This window comes from Pipra filicauda, unplaced genomic scaffold (genome assembly GCF_003945595.2).
Source record: "Pipra filicauda isolate LSUMZ 115617 unplaced genomic scaffold, ASM394559v2 scaffold25_size4600443_pilon, whole genome shotgun sequence".
NCBI lineage: Eukaryota > Metazoa > Chordata > Aves > Passeriformes > Pipridae > Pipra > Pipra filicauda.
The window spans coordinates 498,547-516,048 of NW_024104376.1; the positions used below are offsets into that span (position 1 = coordinate 498,547).

A 17,502-nucleotide genomic window follows, 5' to 3' on the forward strand; every position below is an offset into this window, starting at 1 on the left:
CCTGTACTTCTCTGGTGCTGAGAGCAGCCTTTCAAGTCACGTTACAGCAGTTGTGACCCTTTCTAAATGGGTCTGGTCCTGGATTGCTGCGACCATGGATGTCCTGGGCACTGGTTCCTTGTAGGTGTTTCAGTCTTAGCCCTTTATGTTATTGAAGCCAGTGGGAAAAGCCCCACCAGTTGCAGTGGAAGTCCACTTGGATGTGGACATGAGGATTGTAATGAATCCTGTTTGCACTAATTTTTTGGAAATGTAGGTATCTTTTCTCAGGCTGTCATATCTAACTCTTATCAGTTGTTTATAAATGTAATTTACGTGTTATAGCAAATAACAAGTTTAGTCTTACTTGAAGGACTGATATTCTGTCACCTGCAGCTTCTTATGCTGAATGCATTGAATAAAAATGGGAAAAATGCCCTTGAACAAAAGCAGAAGCTTTTCCTTACATAGAGTTGTGGAAATCAACGCATGTGCATATTATCTCTGAGAATTCAGCTGGCCTGTATTGAAAGGCACGAAATAGAGCTCTTGCATTCAGCAAAGCTGTCAATCTGATTGAATATTCAGCTTGGTCTCTGCAAGGTTGTCATACAAAGTTAATTTTCAGAAGTGTGAAGGACGTTTTCAGAAACTCTGTATAATAACCTTAGTAGAAGTTGCTGCAGGCAACAAAGCCACAATCCTGTAGAGTTATGGTTGGAGCTATGTTTCTAGCTGGAAACATAACAAGGTCTTTCACCAAATTCAGAAAAATCTTGTTCAGAGCAGACTGTGATCTACTCTGAGTGCAGGCACTAGCTTACTTTTGCACTTTGTATTGTAGATTGCAGGACTAATACTTTCTTCCTTCCAGGGTGCGCAGAGGTAACCTTCTGTTACTGAGGACTGGTTGTGATCAGAAAAGGAAAGGACACTGACCTTTTAAAAAATGAATTATGGATTCTAGGTCAATAATAGAGCTGTCACATGGTCTGCTACACTGGGGAAACTTAAAAAGGGGCAGTTCCAGTAGTAGTTCAGCTGTATCATTGTATCATTCACATTGAAATGCAGCCATTAATTGTTTTGTAATAGTAGTATCCTTTCTTGGGTGTTCAGAAGAGGAGGACATTACTTGCGCACACTCACCTATATTTATTTCTAATTGCATAACCAGTGGATTAGAGATAATGAATTTTAAATGTGGAGAGGAGTAGAAAATGCTGTGTTTATTATAGATAGAATATATTGGGCTTTTAAGCATGCTTGAATATTCCTTCTTTTTATTCTCCAGTACCATTTCCAACTCAACCACCAACAACACCTTCAACACCACCTCCACCACCTACAATCCCGCCTGCAAAAGAAGGTAAGTGCTGCATGTGTGAGTTCACAGTAATTTTAAGGTGTTGATGCAATGTTTTTCTGCTTCTGACAGTATTTTAGACCTGTGGGGAGTGGATCTTAAAATGCATTTGCTGCAACAACACAGAGGTGGGTGAAACTTGCATTGCTCCTATGTAGTGCAGTTGAAGTGCATTAGATACTACAGAACTTAGGGTAATTTTTTGAATGGACTAGTTTCTCTTTGGGAACTTCCACAGTCAAGATTCTCTAATCTTTCTTACTGTGTCACGCTAGGAGTCTGGCATTGTATAAGTTCATGTGTGAGTTTACTTAAAAATCTAAATAAAAATAAAAATGGCTAGCCAGACTTTAAAGAACCACTTGAAGTATATTCTGTGATAGGATCTGTCGGCGCAGACAATTCACCCCTTGCAGAGCTCAGCTGGTTCTACACCTGCACTGCAGTCAATGCCAGCAGGTCTGTTTGATAAAGCATTATTAACTAACATTAAACAAGGGCTTTTCATGACAGTTGCATTTTCTTAAGTGATTTATGAGATTTTGTGAGGAGTTAAGGCATTGCTCTAATTCAGAAATTTTTGCTTTTCTTTCTCAGTGTGCAAAGCAGCCAAAGCTGACCTTGCGTTCCTGGTGGATGGGTCATGGAGTATTGGAGATGACAATTTCAATAAAATAATAAGCTTTCTCTATAGCACTGTTGGAGCTTTGGATAAGATTGGTCCTGATGGAACACAGGTAATCAAATGTAGAGAGATGAAGGGTGCGTGGACTTGGCAGGTTATTTTAGACTAGCACCAGAAGTGAAATGAATCAAAAAGTAAGTGACATAACTTGACAGATCTTGTGAAAATATAAACTGCTTAAGGATAGTATCTTTTTTCAATATCTTTTTATGCACAACATATGATAAATTTTATGATATGGATTTGGTAGCATGAAGGCTAGGTATAATTTCAGTCTCCTCTAAATCATTACAATGACAATTATGTTGTGTTAATGCTTTTGGTATTGGTACTCACTATGGTGTTGATTTCTAAATAAGCTAAAAATGGCATTGATAAGGAAAAGTAAATATTCTTTTATTTAAAATCACATGCTCTACAGAATCTACAGTGCTTGAAATAAAATATAGTGTTTACAATGATTGTTCTCTTTATGTATTTGTTTAGAGAGATGTTTGAATCTGCTCCAGAACAAATTATTGGCAAATATATTACTGTTGTATTACCTGTATAGTATGTCGTTTGGGATCGCATTGGAAAATTAATTTCAACTTTTCCAAACCCTGAAGAATACTTAGTTTTTACTGTTTCCTATACATCTATTTTCCAAGAATTTAGTTCATGGTGCTTCAGAAACCTAGGCACAAGCTCAAGCATAATAGCTCCTTTTAAATCAGAGGCACCATTTATAGAATATGAAATTCAATGTGTGCTTTGTGAGTTGTAGGGGTTAGTGTATAGTATTGAAATACAGGGTCTGAACTCATGTAGCATTGTATTTGAGAGAGGCAATATTTCAGAATATGTTCTTGAATCTTTCTATTACTTACTTCAGTCTTGCTCCCTAGCTTGAGTTACTTAAGTGCAGCTATTAATTTGTGGAGACTGAATAAAGTCCCTGCAGTTCTGTATATGAATAACTGTACATGTGTGAGCAGCTGTAACCAGGATTTTGCTTTGGGGCTTGACTGCGAGTGCTTTGCCAAAGCGGGTATTACTTTTCTCATCCTGTTTGCTGCAAAATGAAACCAGAAAGTGTTAGATGGTTGCCAAGGTTTCAGAGAATAAAATTGAACTTTATTTAGTGAAATCTTTCTTAAAGAGAAAAAAAATCTGGCTTCAATTGAAGGATGAAGCAAAGTTACAAGATAAATCCTTGTTTTAAATGCTCAGATTCACTTTTTGCTTATGCACTGGGTGGTGCTTTTGTAATGAACATCTTCTGTATGCACAGGTGGCAATAATTCAGTTCAGCGATGATCCCAGGACAGAATTTAAATTGAATGCATACAAAACAAAAGAGACTCTTCTTGAAGCTATTCAGCGAATAGCCTACAAAGGAGGAAATACAAAAACAGGTGAGAAAGGTCATGACTGTGAGGCAGTTTTTCTCCCTGCTACTCTCTGTGTGGTATTTCTTTCCCATTAGTTAAGTGGTTTAATTAATCAGTGCAAAAACAGTGAGAACATGGTATGTCCTCACTGGAGATGAGAGGTTGGGCATGGAAATTAGAAAGTCTTTGCAATCTGTAGTTTACGCCCCTCAGCCCCTACTGGTGCACTTTCACCCCACTGACCAACAGTGATGGCAAGGATCAGGGAGGCAGAGAGAGACAGCTGGGCAAAAGCAAATGTCTCTGGGGACAGTGGAAGGTGGAACGGGGAGTAATGTGATGTCAGCTTGGCAAGTAGATAGAAAAGTGGGAGGGGAGAGAGGATGGGAGGGAGTTTGCAGAGCATGTCAAAAACTGGAGAGAGTGGAGGGTCTGTTTGGTTATAAGCCAGGTCAGTTAAGTCTCAGTGGGATGTTTAAGACTGAGTTGGGGGAAGATGTCTGTTAACTGAATGAGGTTGCATTTTAATTAATCCCTTAGGATAGCTTTCTGATGTGAAGAAATTAAAGATGAGTGCCGAAAGGGTTAAAATCTGTTTGAGTTGGAAACCATGTGTTTTATTATTCTCAGACTGCACAGAAATTTCTTGCAGCTGTTGCATTGCATCCAGTCTCAGTATTATCAAAATAACACGTTTTCCATTTACTACAATGGCACTGTCAGTTGTTATGTGGACTGTGCCCTACAATCCAGAAAGGAAGGTTTTGTTATCTCTAACCCAACCAGCAGCTGAATACCACACAGTGCTCACTCACTGCCTGCCCCCCCCACCCCCCATGGGATGAGGAGAAGAATCAGAAAAGGCTAAAACCTGTGGGCTGAGATAAGAACATTTTCATAATTGAAATAAAGTAAAATATAATGATAATAGTAATGAAAAGGGAGATAACAAAAAGAGAGAGAGGAATGAAACCCAAGGAAACCAAGTGATGCACAGTACAGTTGCTCACCAATCACTGACCGATGGCCAGCCCATCTGAGCAGTGATTGTCCCCTCCTGGCCAACTCCCCCAGTTTTATATTGGGCATGATGTTTTATGGTGTGGAATATCCCTTTGGCCAGTTCAGGTCAGCCGTCCTGGTCGTGCTCTCCCCCAGTCTTGTGGTGCAGCTCCTCACTGATAGAGGCCTCACTGAAAAGGCCTTGACTCAGGGTAAGCACTGCTCAGTCACAACCAATACATCCGAGTGTTATCAACATTATCCTCACACTGAATCCAAAACACAGCACTGTACCAGTGACAAAGAAGAAACTTAACTTTATCCCAGCTAAAACCAGGATACCCACACATTTCATATTCTTGATCTTCACCTTCTGGATTGAAAAATGGATGGCTGAAGCCATCAAATTTTCAAAGGTTAGGGTCAAAATTAAACTTTTCTAAATCTTGGCTATAATAACTACAGAATGCACTAATTGACAGACTACCCAGGACCCAGCAGATTTCTCTTTTTATTTATGTCTAACATAAATAAGTCTGAGAAGATATGAGAAAGTTATAAGTAGCCAATAGAAACTGCATTTACATTCAGTGAAAGTATATTGTCAATTTTTGTGTTTCAGGCAAAGCCATTAAACATGCAAGAGAAATCTTGTTTACTGGAGAGGCAGGCATGAGAAGGGGCATTCCAAAGGTTTTGGTTGTCATTACTGATGGGCGATCACAGGATGATGTGAACAAAGTCTCCAGAGAAATGCAACTAGATGGTAAAATGTGTAGTTTTAAGAACTACTCACATTTCCTTTTTTTCTCATCAATTGTATCTCTGTAAGTGTGGGCATGAGGTAAGCGTAACTTTTCCTCCAGGAAGATTTTCAAGTGTAAAGAAAACAGCAATCCCTGAGAAAGACAGAATAACACTAGGATGTGGTTAGATTCTGGATATATTTGGTAATTAACGGCATTAGTTTTAATTTTGGCAACAGTGCTAAAATCATGTGGTAGTCAATGGAATTGCTCCCAGGATGAAGAATTTGAGGAATATGATCCTGAGAATCTGGATTGTCATCTATAAAGTGTAGTCTTGTGGTTACAAGCAAACTGAACTATTTTGTTTTCTATATAAGAGGTCCTTTGAAAATTCTTTCATGTGTTCTTTTACTGTCTCTGATTGCTCTCATGTTACACTAATTACCTTTAGGAATTTTTTTAAAGCACTGATTTTAGAGCTTTAAGCGACCACACTGTGTTGTGAGTCTAAGTATTTAATTGTTGTAGAGATTTGTGTCAAAACCCAAAGGGCACAGTGTGCCACACGGAACAAAACTAAAGGTTGGAAGAAAAAAACCGATCTGCCTATTAATGTGAAGCAATCTAACAAGAAATTACATTTGTACTTTTTATTTGCTTTTAACTTTGAGAGCTGTGAAGTTCCCAGTGTATATCATGGATTCCTGAAAGCCAGTGTAATCGTCCAGCTTGTCTGCCTACTCGTTGTGTTGCTAGATGCTGAGTGTAGTGCCTTCATAAATAAAACGTATTACAAAATAGTAGAGTTCGAATAACTTGTTTTAAGTAGCAGTAAAGAAAACCCTGTATTTGTGAATAATTCGGAGTCTATATCTAAGCTGAACAAAAATCGTTCAGCTCTCAGGTAAGTCTTGCAGTTGCATATATTAGATATTAGACTGGCAACAGCCTTGAGAGGGAAGGGTGTATTGTGAGGGTTCAGGTGCTGACTAGGATGTGTCACCTTGGCAGATGAGTTCCCCTCTCCATTGTCCTCTTGAGTGTGCTGTGCAATGAGGCTGCAGATAGGTTGGAGCAGGTACTGACTTGTATGTTTGACAGCAACTGGCATGAAGAGGTGCTGATCTTGGATGAGACATGAAGATATTGTTGTAATTTATTAGGTCAAAGTTTTGTTATGCTAAAAGCTCTGCAGAAGGTGATGAATGCCCAGGGCTTCAGTCAAACTTAAAGATAATATTGCTTGACTGGAGTAAGTTTGGGACTGAGCCATACAAGACCAGTATGTCATTAAATAGATTCAGCCTGATGTAGAGAGGTTTTTTTCCTTTTATGGAAAGGAAAATATTGAAAAACTTTTAGCTATTTTGCTGCTCCTGAAACTTATAGGATACAATTTCCATTTCATTTAAATCTTTGAAGTCAGGCTCAAATTTCAAAATATATTCATGCTGAATATATAGAACAGATTCAACCAATGCAGTTAAGTTGTTGATGAAATGAGAATGCATTTATTTCAATGTTCACTCATGAGGCAGTAGTGGCTTGAAATATTATATATATTAATATATGAGACAGAAAAAATCTGTAAAGGACCTACAGGAAATTAATTTCTCTGCTTTGTATTTATTATATACTTGATACATGGCTATTTTTGTGTAGGAAAGCATTTAAACATATGCTAAAACTTTAAACTGCTGAGTAGTCATATATCTTCAAGAAAATGCTCAAGGTTTAACTTTACTTAACTAATTAAGCATAAATAACCAAAAGAAATATTTCACAGAGAATGTATTAGCTTTATTTTAGATTACATAAGTGAATTTTCTTGTGCTATAGGATAATAATAAAATGTCCACCTTTGTATTTAATCAGGAAAGGAGCCAGTGCAAATACAGTTGTATTCATATTGTATTTCCACTCTCTTAATGAATGTCTCACAAGACTGTTCTTTTCTGCTTTACAGGTTTCAGCTTTTTTGCTATTGGAGTAGCTGATGCCGACTATTCAGAGTTAGTGAATATTGGCAGCAAGCCCAGTGAAAGACACGTCTTCTTTGTGGATGACTTTGATGCCTTTACAAAGATTGAAGATGAGCTGATCACTTTTGTTTGTGAAACTGCATCAGCAAGTTAGCCACTTTGATTTATGTTTGCTTCTAAAATAACTGCTAAATACTGGGGGGTTTATAACTGATAATTTTCTATTATGAGATATTCTTGATATTTTTAATATAATTTACTGCTGATGTTATAATTCTAATGTTATTTCTATAAAAGATTAAGGAAATGAAGGTGTTATGACTTCAAAATAATTAAGGGTTGTTTGCTGTAAATCCAGAATGCAGCCATTGGTTGTCAAAAATTTATTTCAGATGTGAAATATAGTTCGGAATCATAAAAGGTTAATATATTTTATTTTCTAGGCTACTTTAACCCTCTGTAAGAGTTAGCTGCATTCATTATTACTCCAGTCACATAGTTAATTTATCAATGGAGAACCAATCATTCATGTTTGTATTATGAGAGAAGGTAGCTGAGTTGTAGCCTAAGGAAAAGCATGAAACACACCCAAACTCTGAAATCTGCAAAAAAACCCATTTCAATATCTTTATGAAAATTAAGGGAAATATATTCTAGAGCAGCACCTAATGGTTAGAGGTCAATAATTCATATGCTTTTAGGTGTGTGCTCACAATATATTTCCTTGTATATAAGCCAGGAAGTACAGGAATTTGCGATTGTGAGGAGTTCTGCACGGGGTTGTGAGTTATCATGAGACTCTTGAGTTATCAGAGCTGGTAAGCACAAAAAATGTTGCTTCTGAACCATCAATTCTGAGATTTTGACCATAGAGAGAATGTTGAACATGAGAATACTCAACAGTAGCATTTATGGGTCACTTGTACTTGTATTCTAGAAGTGATTTTCAAATATGAGTATCCTGGGGTGCTATCTTTGGTTGACATACTGCTTCTAGGCCTACTGATTTTCCAGGGCACCTTTTCTGAAAGAGATTAGTGTGTGCTCTTCCCTGCCAGAAGAAAAGTATAAACCAGACTTACAGCTATTTAAAATGTGTGCACACATCTTAAGGACTGCGTGCAATTCTGGTCTCTGTTGCTCATGAAAGCTACTGTGGAGTTTGAAAAGGTACAGAGAATACCAGCTGTAATAATTGAACTTGAGATGGGGTTAGGCTGGAGAAGCTCACAAAAGGAGAATTAGGAAACACTTGGTTAAAACCCAATATAAGACATACTTTTTTTTTATGGAGCAGGCAATGAATTTTTTTCAACAAATTTGAATTTGTTGAAGAGATTGTGAAGGCAATTTCTTAGAAGGATTAGACAAATTCACGGATGAGAAATCCTTAATAGGATATTATATGGAGCATATAGTAATGTACCCCTTAATATCTTTGCTGCAACCCTTGTGGATCCCGAGGAGTATCAACTGAATGGAGTGGTCAGGTTTGCATGCCCTTCTGAAACAGCATCTCCTTTTGCTGCTGTTGGGGATGGAGTACTCGGTACAGGGCTGAGTGAATCATTGTTCTGACCCAGTGGGACATCTCTTGTATCCTTAAATATATTTTTTCTTCTTTTCCAGCCTGCCCATTGGTAGTTAAAGATGGCAGTAATTTTGCAGGTACAGTATTTTTGTGTTAATTTTTGTTTCTGATTTATGGAATCATTTTTGTTATGTGATTTTCACAATATTAGGCAATAAATTTCCCTTCATGCTAACAGGTATTAAACAGTTGGTGAATGAAACTCTTTGATACAACTGGCTTTGTCTTTTTTTGTTTACTGTAATGCAGTATTAATTTAAATTAATAAAATATATGTTTTGATACCTTCCAGGATTTAAAATGATGGAAATGTTTGGTTTGGTTGAAAAGGAGTTTTCCGCTGTGGAAGGGGTTTCAATGGAACCTGGTACATTTAATGTTTACCCATGTTACAGACTGCACAAGGATGCCCTGGTGTCACAGCCTACCAAGTATGTATTAACATGTAAATACTCACAAAAAACATGAAAATAATTTTCCAGTGCAGTCAATTATTCATTTCAGGGACTAGTATTTTAAGTCAGAAGAGCAGAGGCACTAGTGTATATCTATGTTATACTGATGAATAGGAAGAGTGTCTGGTGTCCTGAGTCCTCAATCAGTTTAATTCAAAAACAACTGTAGGTAAACGTAGGTAAGCCCACTGACTACTCTGGGTTTTCCACATAAACCAGTTTCAGGCTTGTGCCAGCGCCCACCAATCTCATGCAGGCATAGGTCTGGGAAGATTCCAGTGTGTATTACTTTGTGAAAGATGCCTCTGGAATGCAGGCTGAAGTCTCATGGAGTTCAGAATGTCTTTGAAGTGGGGGTCAGAATGAGAACCTTCTTTAGCTGTCCTTGGTTACTTTTACTTCAGTCTGTGTCCATTCACTGGTTACAAAGGAAGATTATCCCTTTATGCTGAAGTGAGTCTGTGTGAACTGCATCTAGTACCTTCCTGGGAGGAGGCACATATTTCAGTCACAAGGACTGTATCATGGGAGAGTTAAGGCAATGAGGAATCCTCCCATTGAACTTTTACAGTCTTTCCTCAGAGAGGAAGCGATGGAAACTCTTTATTTCTTCGATGAACAGTGTGTATGTTTGATATGGTTTGAAGCTGGCTCCCTGCCAAGTCTCCAAACCTCACCACAAGAAGTCCCCCCCCTAGACCTCAGGGAGAAGAGGAAAAAAAAAACCCAAGAGAACCGAAACGAGAGAGAGACAGCTAAAGCAATATATAAATATATTTATAATATATATATATGTTTTATTTATTTATATATATTTATAAATGTATAAATATATTATATAAATATATTTACACTTATATTACAGTTATATACAATTGAAATATGTATACAATTTCAAAAGGGAAAGGGAAGGGGGAAGGGAAGAAGGAACACAAACAAAATAAAATATACACGATCAATAGCCCAAGATCTAGCAACTAAAAGAATTAGCAAAAGAATATCTTACTACTCTCCTTGGGACAACAGAAAGTTGTGCTGGAACGATCGCCGGCAACCTCCGTCTCCCAAGGTCGGCAAGGCCTTACCAGGCCTCACTCCCCAACACGACAGACTCAACAGCAGGGAACCTGCACCTCCAAAGCCGCTGGAAGGAAACAGGGCCGAAGGCCATTCCTCCTTTCTTCTTATAGCCTGGCTTACGTAAAAACCGTAGGGAATACCGGGTAAATCTGGGCACTTCCTTGATTACAAACTGGTCACCAAGGAAGGCCCGGACTAAACTACCACAATGTTGTGTTTTGTTCCTCTCAGTCCAGTCCCTCACTTCTTATTAAGTGGCACCAGAGAAAAGCAGTGGCTGTGTGGATTACACATGGGAAGATGTAACAACAAGTATTCTTTAGCTGAGATAAATAAGAAAGAAAAACAGCGGGAAATGACATTGAAGGTTTATATTAGTAGATATCATATCAGTCTTTCTGTGTCCCAGTTGGAGCTATACTTTCTGGGGCTGTTCTCCATGTTTTGTTTCCCTCTGGGCCTAGATGGACTGAGATGTCAAGGGATTAGCATTTCTCACTTCTTTTTCCCTTTCTGCTTCTTTCTAACTGGATCTGCTGCATTTATATGCTATTCTCTAGCTGCCACCCCAGCCCAGTCTTACTGCTTCATAGGCTTTCACTCCTTTTCATGGTTCAGAGAACACCTTTCTCTTGATGATCTGCAGGTATGTCTGAATAATACCACTTGGCTTTGTCGTCTCATTTATGCACTGAATGTCGTTAATGTTATTCTCCTTTTTGAGCTCTGAATCTCCAAACCTTGTGTGTGACCCACCCTGCTTATTGAATTGTCTTTTATTCATGTACAGTGGACACACTGTAAGGCTTTTTTCTTTTACCTGTTGATATCCCTCTCTTTCTCTGTGCGAAGTGGGCAGTGTAATATCACTTTTGATCATCTACTGACACTGTGCAGAATATATTGATTATATTTCACATCTATCTCCCTTTTCAGCATTATTCATATCTATACATCTTATATGTGCCAGAAGCACTTTAGAAGGAATGGGATGTATTTAGGGAAAAGAAATTCTTTAAATAACTTCTTCAGGCTTCTTTCAGTTCCCTTTGTTATGATTTTAAGAAATCAGACTAATTAACATTTTAAAATACAGTCAGTTGTCTCAGACACTTGTCCAAACATCCCACTATGGGATTTGACAAGAAAAGGTTAAATTAATTTGGAAGTACTAAATAACAAATTTTTGGAAATGACATAAAATAACATACTTCTTTTATATCATAAATTTCTTCTCTCTTCTGAAAAAATTCTAGGAAACCAGGTTGTATTTCTGTATGTGATCTGTTTTGACTTCACTTCCTTATGTATTGGCTTTGAAATTTATAAATTCTGTTCCCCATATTTTATAAAGCTTCCTATAACAGTCTGTCACTCCTAATTTTAATCCATTTGAAACAGTTTAATGACAAAAGACATGTCTATTGAGATTAGTCTTCCAAGCAATTTCTGTTTTCATTGTCTGTTGAATCAGACAGGTGCAAAGGTCTTACTGTTTTTTAAAAGCTTTTAATATTATTAATTTTAGCTTTATTTCCAACTGAGCTCTGATTTCATCTTCAAATTAAAAAAAATGTTAATAATTGAAGACAATTTTGTAAATTTTAAGGGAAACTATAACTTCTCCTTTCTTCATAACTATTCTTTTAGTAGTTGTCAAGTTGAGTAGATTTTGTAAACACTTATTCATATCACTTCTCAGTCTTGATTTCTAAAGAAATATACAGAGTAATAAAAAGCATGTCAAGTGAACATCTGATAAGTAAATGATCAGATTTAATGTTGTTTCAGTTTAAAAGACACTATTTCTCTTACAGGTATTTGCATCCTGAAGGTCTCCCTTCTGATTACACCATCACGTTTCTCTTTCGTATACTCCCTGACACACCTCAGGAGCCCTTTGCTCTTTGGGAGATTTTAAATGAAGGATATGAACCACTGGTTGGAGTTATTTTAGATAGTACGTATTTTGTGTTTTATTAGTGACTTTAACTGTACAAATTATTCATTCTGTGACTAGATTTATTATTGCCAATGTTTCAATCTGCTGCAAGAAGAACTACCTGAATCCAGAAGGTGGTGGTCTCTAATGCCTGGTTTTTAGATTCAGTTTAACTTAGTTGAATTTGGAGTTAGAGTCAAATTTTGAGTTAACTGCTTTAAACTGCGGCGAACGATACTGAAATCCAAAGAGCTGTACTAGATGTAATTTGATGTGAGGTACTAATTTGCTTTTAAAAATTCCAGTGCTCTGAATCTGATTCTAATTGAATCTATCTTGATATATGCCAGTGGTACACGAAGTACACACAGAGGGAGTGCAGTCTGGTGGATAGCAGACTTAGAGTCATGAACCCTTGCTGGCTCTTCATTTCTATTTGATTTGACTTTGACAACTGTAAAACAGGGTTTATAATTCAGAGGGTTTTCATATTTACTGTTGAAAAGATGAAGATACTCTGATAGCTGTTCTTCATAGCTGCCAGTATGTCACCTTGAAATAGGTGGGATTTAAGCATTTAGCTGGCTTGAGGATGTGTTTTTCTTGTGCAAGTCCTGCAGAGAATTAGTAGGACCAGGTAGACATGGGTGAGGTAGATAAACAACTACTGTCCTGTCCTTCTTGTCAAATCAGGAGACAGCATTGCTCTGATACAACTTGTTACTTCCAGGTCAGCATATCACTTATGAATGTGTTCTATTGTCATTTGAGCTGTCATCTTTGGTCTGCTTTGTTAAACGCAAAATTGACTCTTTCAAATCTTATATAGGCCTTTAACCCAGAGCCCTTAATTTCTGTCTCACACAGATGGTGGTAAAACTCTGACTTTCTTTAACTATGACTACAAAGGAGATTTTCAAACTGTGACTTTTGAAGGTCCTGAAATAAGGAAGATGTTTTATGGGAGTTTTCATAAGGTTAGTAATTGTAATAGGGAAAAAAACCCACTCTGAATGAAGTTTTGGGAGTTTTTCATGTTTTGAAATCATCTTTCATGAGATCAACTGGTGCCAAAAGAAGTGTGTTTTGCATCCTGTACCTTACTATCGTAAATCTCTTTGCAATATTGGATTAACATAAAGCAAATCATAGTTTTTATCATGAAGCTGATGTGTTCAATTTTCATCTCATGCCTCGTGCCTGAACTTTAGAGTTCATTTAAAAACACCTGCCTTGAAAAGTAATTTAGAAATAAACTGGCATTTCCTTTTAAGATTTGGTTTCTCAGTATCATTCAAAATAAAAAAGTCCAGCAAAAAAAAATATCCATTTTCATTATAGTTATAATTTTTAAACATATTTTAAGGGCTATGCCATATTTAACTTTTCTTGGCTGTTAGAGGACTTGTAATGTTCTTTCTGAAAGCAGGTGAAGTAGTGTTGGGATTGTAGCATGTATTTGTTGTGAAGGGTGCTTTTATTGTTCACTTTTATTCCCGATGTTTGTATCTTTCCGAAACAAAAACAAAACAAAAAAACCAACCAAACAAAAAAACCCAGCAAAAAATAACAAAAAAAGGGACTGTGAATTAAGGTCATAGTATTTACAGAGCTTAGCTTTTCTGTACTTCCTTTTCAGTCAATAGAGCAAGAAAGGGAAGGTAGGTCAGAGCTGGTGTAAAACTCTGACTTTTAATTTGTGGTTTGGAGGAATATATGAGGCTCTAGGAAATTCTCCTCTTAAGCATTTTTCTGATGTTTGAATGATGATTTTTGCAAACACGTTTGAAAGGCGCAAGCAAGGCAGATTTATAGTAACTTTTCAGTTATTTAGTTACAGCTGAGCCTGGAGCAAAGCAGGACTCCTTCGTGGCATTCGATCCTTGGGCTCCGATCTACTCATAGTGTACTGTTATAGGGAAGGTGCTACATTTCTACCAGCAGTTCATCTGGTCTCCTCCTACCCTAACCCCATCCTCAAATTGTTCTTTCCTTTGCTTAACTGAGAGATTGCTCATGACAGGACTCTCTGCTGGGAGTGGCTTTGCTCAGCAGAAGGGACCACCGAGTGTGATCAAGGCAGAAGGAAGGTACTTGGTCACTGTGTTCTTCTTTCTGTACTGCATTTGGTGTGATTTGATTTTTTCAGCGAAAAAACTTCACTAAGACAGCTTTTGCTGCGTGGTAAAATTTACAAACTAAATTTTACTGTTCATTTTTGGTTTATGCAAGTGGTTGACTATAAAGGATGTCTTGGTGAAATCCAGTGCTTGACAGCAGGATCACACAAAGTCCAGGAATTATTACTGACCACATAAATCAAGAGTTCTGTGGGATCTGAGTTGTATATGAACATTGTGTAGATCTTTTGTTGGGGATAAATTATTTTCTTACTGAATAAATTCCGTAAATTGACAATTTTTATGCAGGTATTCCATAAGTAGAAATTAACTAAATTCCTTAAACAGATTAAAATCAAAGACTAATTCAGGTTGGAAGGGGCCTCTAGAGGTCATCTAGGTTATTTGCTATGGATGATTGTATGAGTTTCATTAGCAAACATGGAGTTAGGATCTCATTTCAAGAAGTGCCCCCTTTTCCCAGGAGAGAACACATATATCCCACGTGCTCCTTTGTATGTTAAAGCATCTTTTCTTTTGCTTAGCTGCATGTTGTTATCAGCAAGACTACAGCCAAGATAATTATTGACTGCAAACAAGTGAGTGAGAAGACCATTAATGCAGCAGGGAATATTAGTTCTGATGGCATAGAAGTGCTGGGGAGAATGGTGAGATCCAGAGGACCGAGAGACAACTCTGCACCAGTGAGTAGAACAATAACAATTCTTTAAAACATTTAAAATATCCTAAAGAATACTGTTTGGGATCTTTGCAGTTAGTTTTAATTTGAAGACAAGTGAACTCAAATTTTAAATAGTAAAGTTTCTGCATTTCAGAAATTCTGCAGAAGTCTGCAATAGTTGTCACTTTGGGCAAAATCCGTTTTTGATTATTTTAAGAAATGAAATCACGGGATCATCATTGTTCAAATGTTGTTCTCAAACACATATGTAAACACAGTTGATATGTTTAGATATGACTTGTGTTTCAGATTTCATTACGTAGAGTAATACAATATATAACTCCTTTGCCTGGAATAATTTAAGCTTTGTTTTGAGTGATAACTGTTCCCCATGTCTCTTATCCCCTCTTACTCTCTGTTTGTCCCCTAGCTCAGTGTCTGTTCAATTAAATAATTGAACTGGTTTGGCACAGACAGTCCCCAAAAGCAAAAGCTCTCATCTTAGCATATCTAGCTCTTATATAATATAAAAAAATTTAAATGTGAAAGATCTCCCCCCAAAATTTAAGTACTCTTTCATTCCTCTGAAATTGTTCTCCTAGAAGCAGTAATTGATTATTCTGTTTGCATGACAAACCAATGAGAGTCTTTCCATTTTGTTTCAGATGTCTTAAAGAAGATTTGTTTGGGGTTTTTGACTTTTTCATTGTGTGATACTGTTCGCTAATTTTCTTTGAACTTTCTTGACCCTAGAATGAGGTTAGCAGAGAATATGAACCTTGAACTCAAGGCTTGATTTGAATAGGAATGAGGTTTCAAAAATGTATTTACTTGTTAATATATGAAAATACTCTTGTTTAGTAAAAAATAAGCCTTCAGAATATATTTCTGTACAAAAAAAAAAGTGCTTTTAACCTTCAAACTTACGGATAATAATTATGTGAAGCCTGTAAAGACAATTACATAGAGAAACCCTTGTAGTCACATTCCAATAGAAACAGAAAAGGGCAGACTTAGGAAATCTTGGAATTAGAGAAGGCTTTGTAAAGAAGTGGAAAGAAATGGTGTCTTTTGTTAGAACCTAAGAATCTATAAAAGAAAAGTCAGACTGCCCACTCACTGAAAAATTTGATTTTGTTCAAATGAACTGTAAAACTCATGTAAGACTAAAAATATGTAGCTGAGGATGAAAATTCTTTATAGTAGTGTTCAGCTCTCTTTGGGTATTACCACATATACCAAATTACAAGCAAATCAAGAAAGCACCCAAATACCATTCTTTAAAGTCTCCATTCTGCACAGTTTATTCATGTTGAGTAGGACTTGTGTGAATGGTCACTTTTAAGGCACAAATGAGTTGGTTTCCTAGTCCAAATATTGAAGGACATCAAAGGACTCTAGTAGGAGACAGGATGGAGATTCTTCTCACAACAAGTAAACTTCTTAGTTTTAGAGATACTTATTACATAAAATAAAAACAAGCAGACAGTTATTTTGGAATAAAATTGTGGATGTTTTGTTCTACCTGTATTCATATGTTTAGCATTGTTGGAATGTTTTTAGAGTATTTTTTAATTAAATGAATATAGTGCAATCACCTGAATTTTGCCAAACATTTCAATTTTGAGGGAATGTAATTGTACTAGAGTTTTTTTCCCAATTATGCATATGGTGTGCAACAGTAAAATGAACATGCAGAAATAGAGATAGATAAGACAGAAAGGGCATTAGACTAAAGGTGCCTAACCCTTTTAACATTCCTGAATAGTGAAGCTTCTCTGGATTAGACATTCCATCTAGCCAGAGCAATGAAACCTGACTGTGACATGCAGCAAGTAATGTTTTTTACTCCTTCAGTGAGATTTAATGAAAAGTTAAAAAAGTAATGCCTAGTGCAGTCTGCTGTTGAAAAATCTTTGCAGAGCTGTAGCTTTGTTAGATGATGATAGGTAGACTTTTCCATCTCATTTTACTGATTCTGCTTGGAGGGCTGGATATTTAGAAAGCAAAATCACTATGAATACAGAGAATTATAAATAAATGTTTAACACTAGCAAAGAAAGCTTTGTTTTGTTATTTAGCTTGAGTCAGAGCAACCCACATAATATTTTAAAATAAGAATACTGTGTCATTCAACATTTGGTTAGTGAATACGGCAATTCAGAAATTGCCTGTTTGCTCTTTAATTTACAACAACATATTTTATCTCTACGGATCTCTAGATTGTCTAGTCCAGAGAAAATGAATGCATATACACGCCTATGTAGGACTGTATAAATTTAGCTAGTACTGTCAGCCTTCCATTGTTCAGGATAACAGAATAGCTTGAGATGGACTGGGTTGTGGGGAAAAATGGCAATACGACTTCACTTCTGAACCCAAGCTGCTTTCTGCACAACCAGCTCACGTGTTGCTGCACCCCTTTCTGGGATGTCTTATTTGCTTAAGTGCAGTATCATGCAAATGCCCAGGGTCATTCTGAGTCCCTGAACAGTG

At 36.9% G+C, this 17,502-nt stretch overlaps 1 protein-coding gene across 1 annotated transcript in view; it reads left to right on the forward strand.

Moving 5' to 3' along the window:
• The window catches only part of COL14A1 (collagen type XIV alpha 1 chain), a 117,526-nt gene that overhangs the window by 69,879 nt on the left and 30,145 nt on the right, over positions 1-17,502 (forward strand). Inside the window, exons 25-34 of the mRNA XM_039382184.1 lie at positions 1,274-1,348; positions 1,943-2,082; positions 3,304-3,427; positions 5,028-5,171; positions 7,121-7,285; positions 8,766-8,804; positions 9,020-9,158; positions 12,080-12,222; positions 13,072-13,181; positions 14,870-15,028. Of these exons, the coding sequence (XP_039238118.1) occupies positions 1,274-1,348; positions 1,943-2,082; positions 3,304-3,427; positions 5,028-5,171; positions 7,121-7,285; positions 8,766-8,804; positions 9,020-9,158; positions 12,080-12,222; positions 13,072-13,181; positions 14,870-15,028 (1,238 nt within the window). The remainder of the gene's footprint in view (positions 1-1,273; positions 1,349-1,942; positions 2,083-3,303; positions 3,428-5,027; positions 5,172-7,120; positions 7,286-8,765; positions 8,805-9,019; positions 9,159-12,079; positions 12,223-13,071; positions 13,182-14,869; positions 15,029-17,502) is intronic.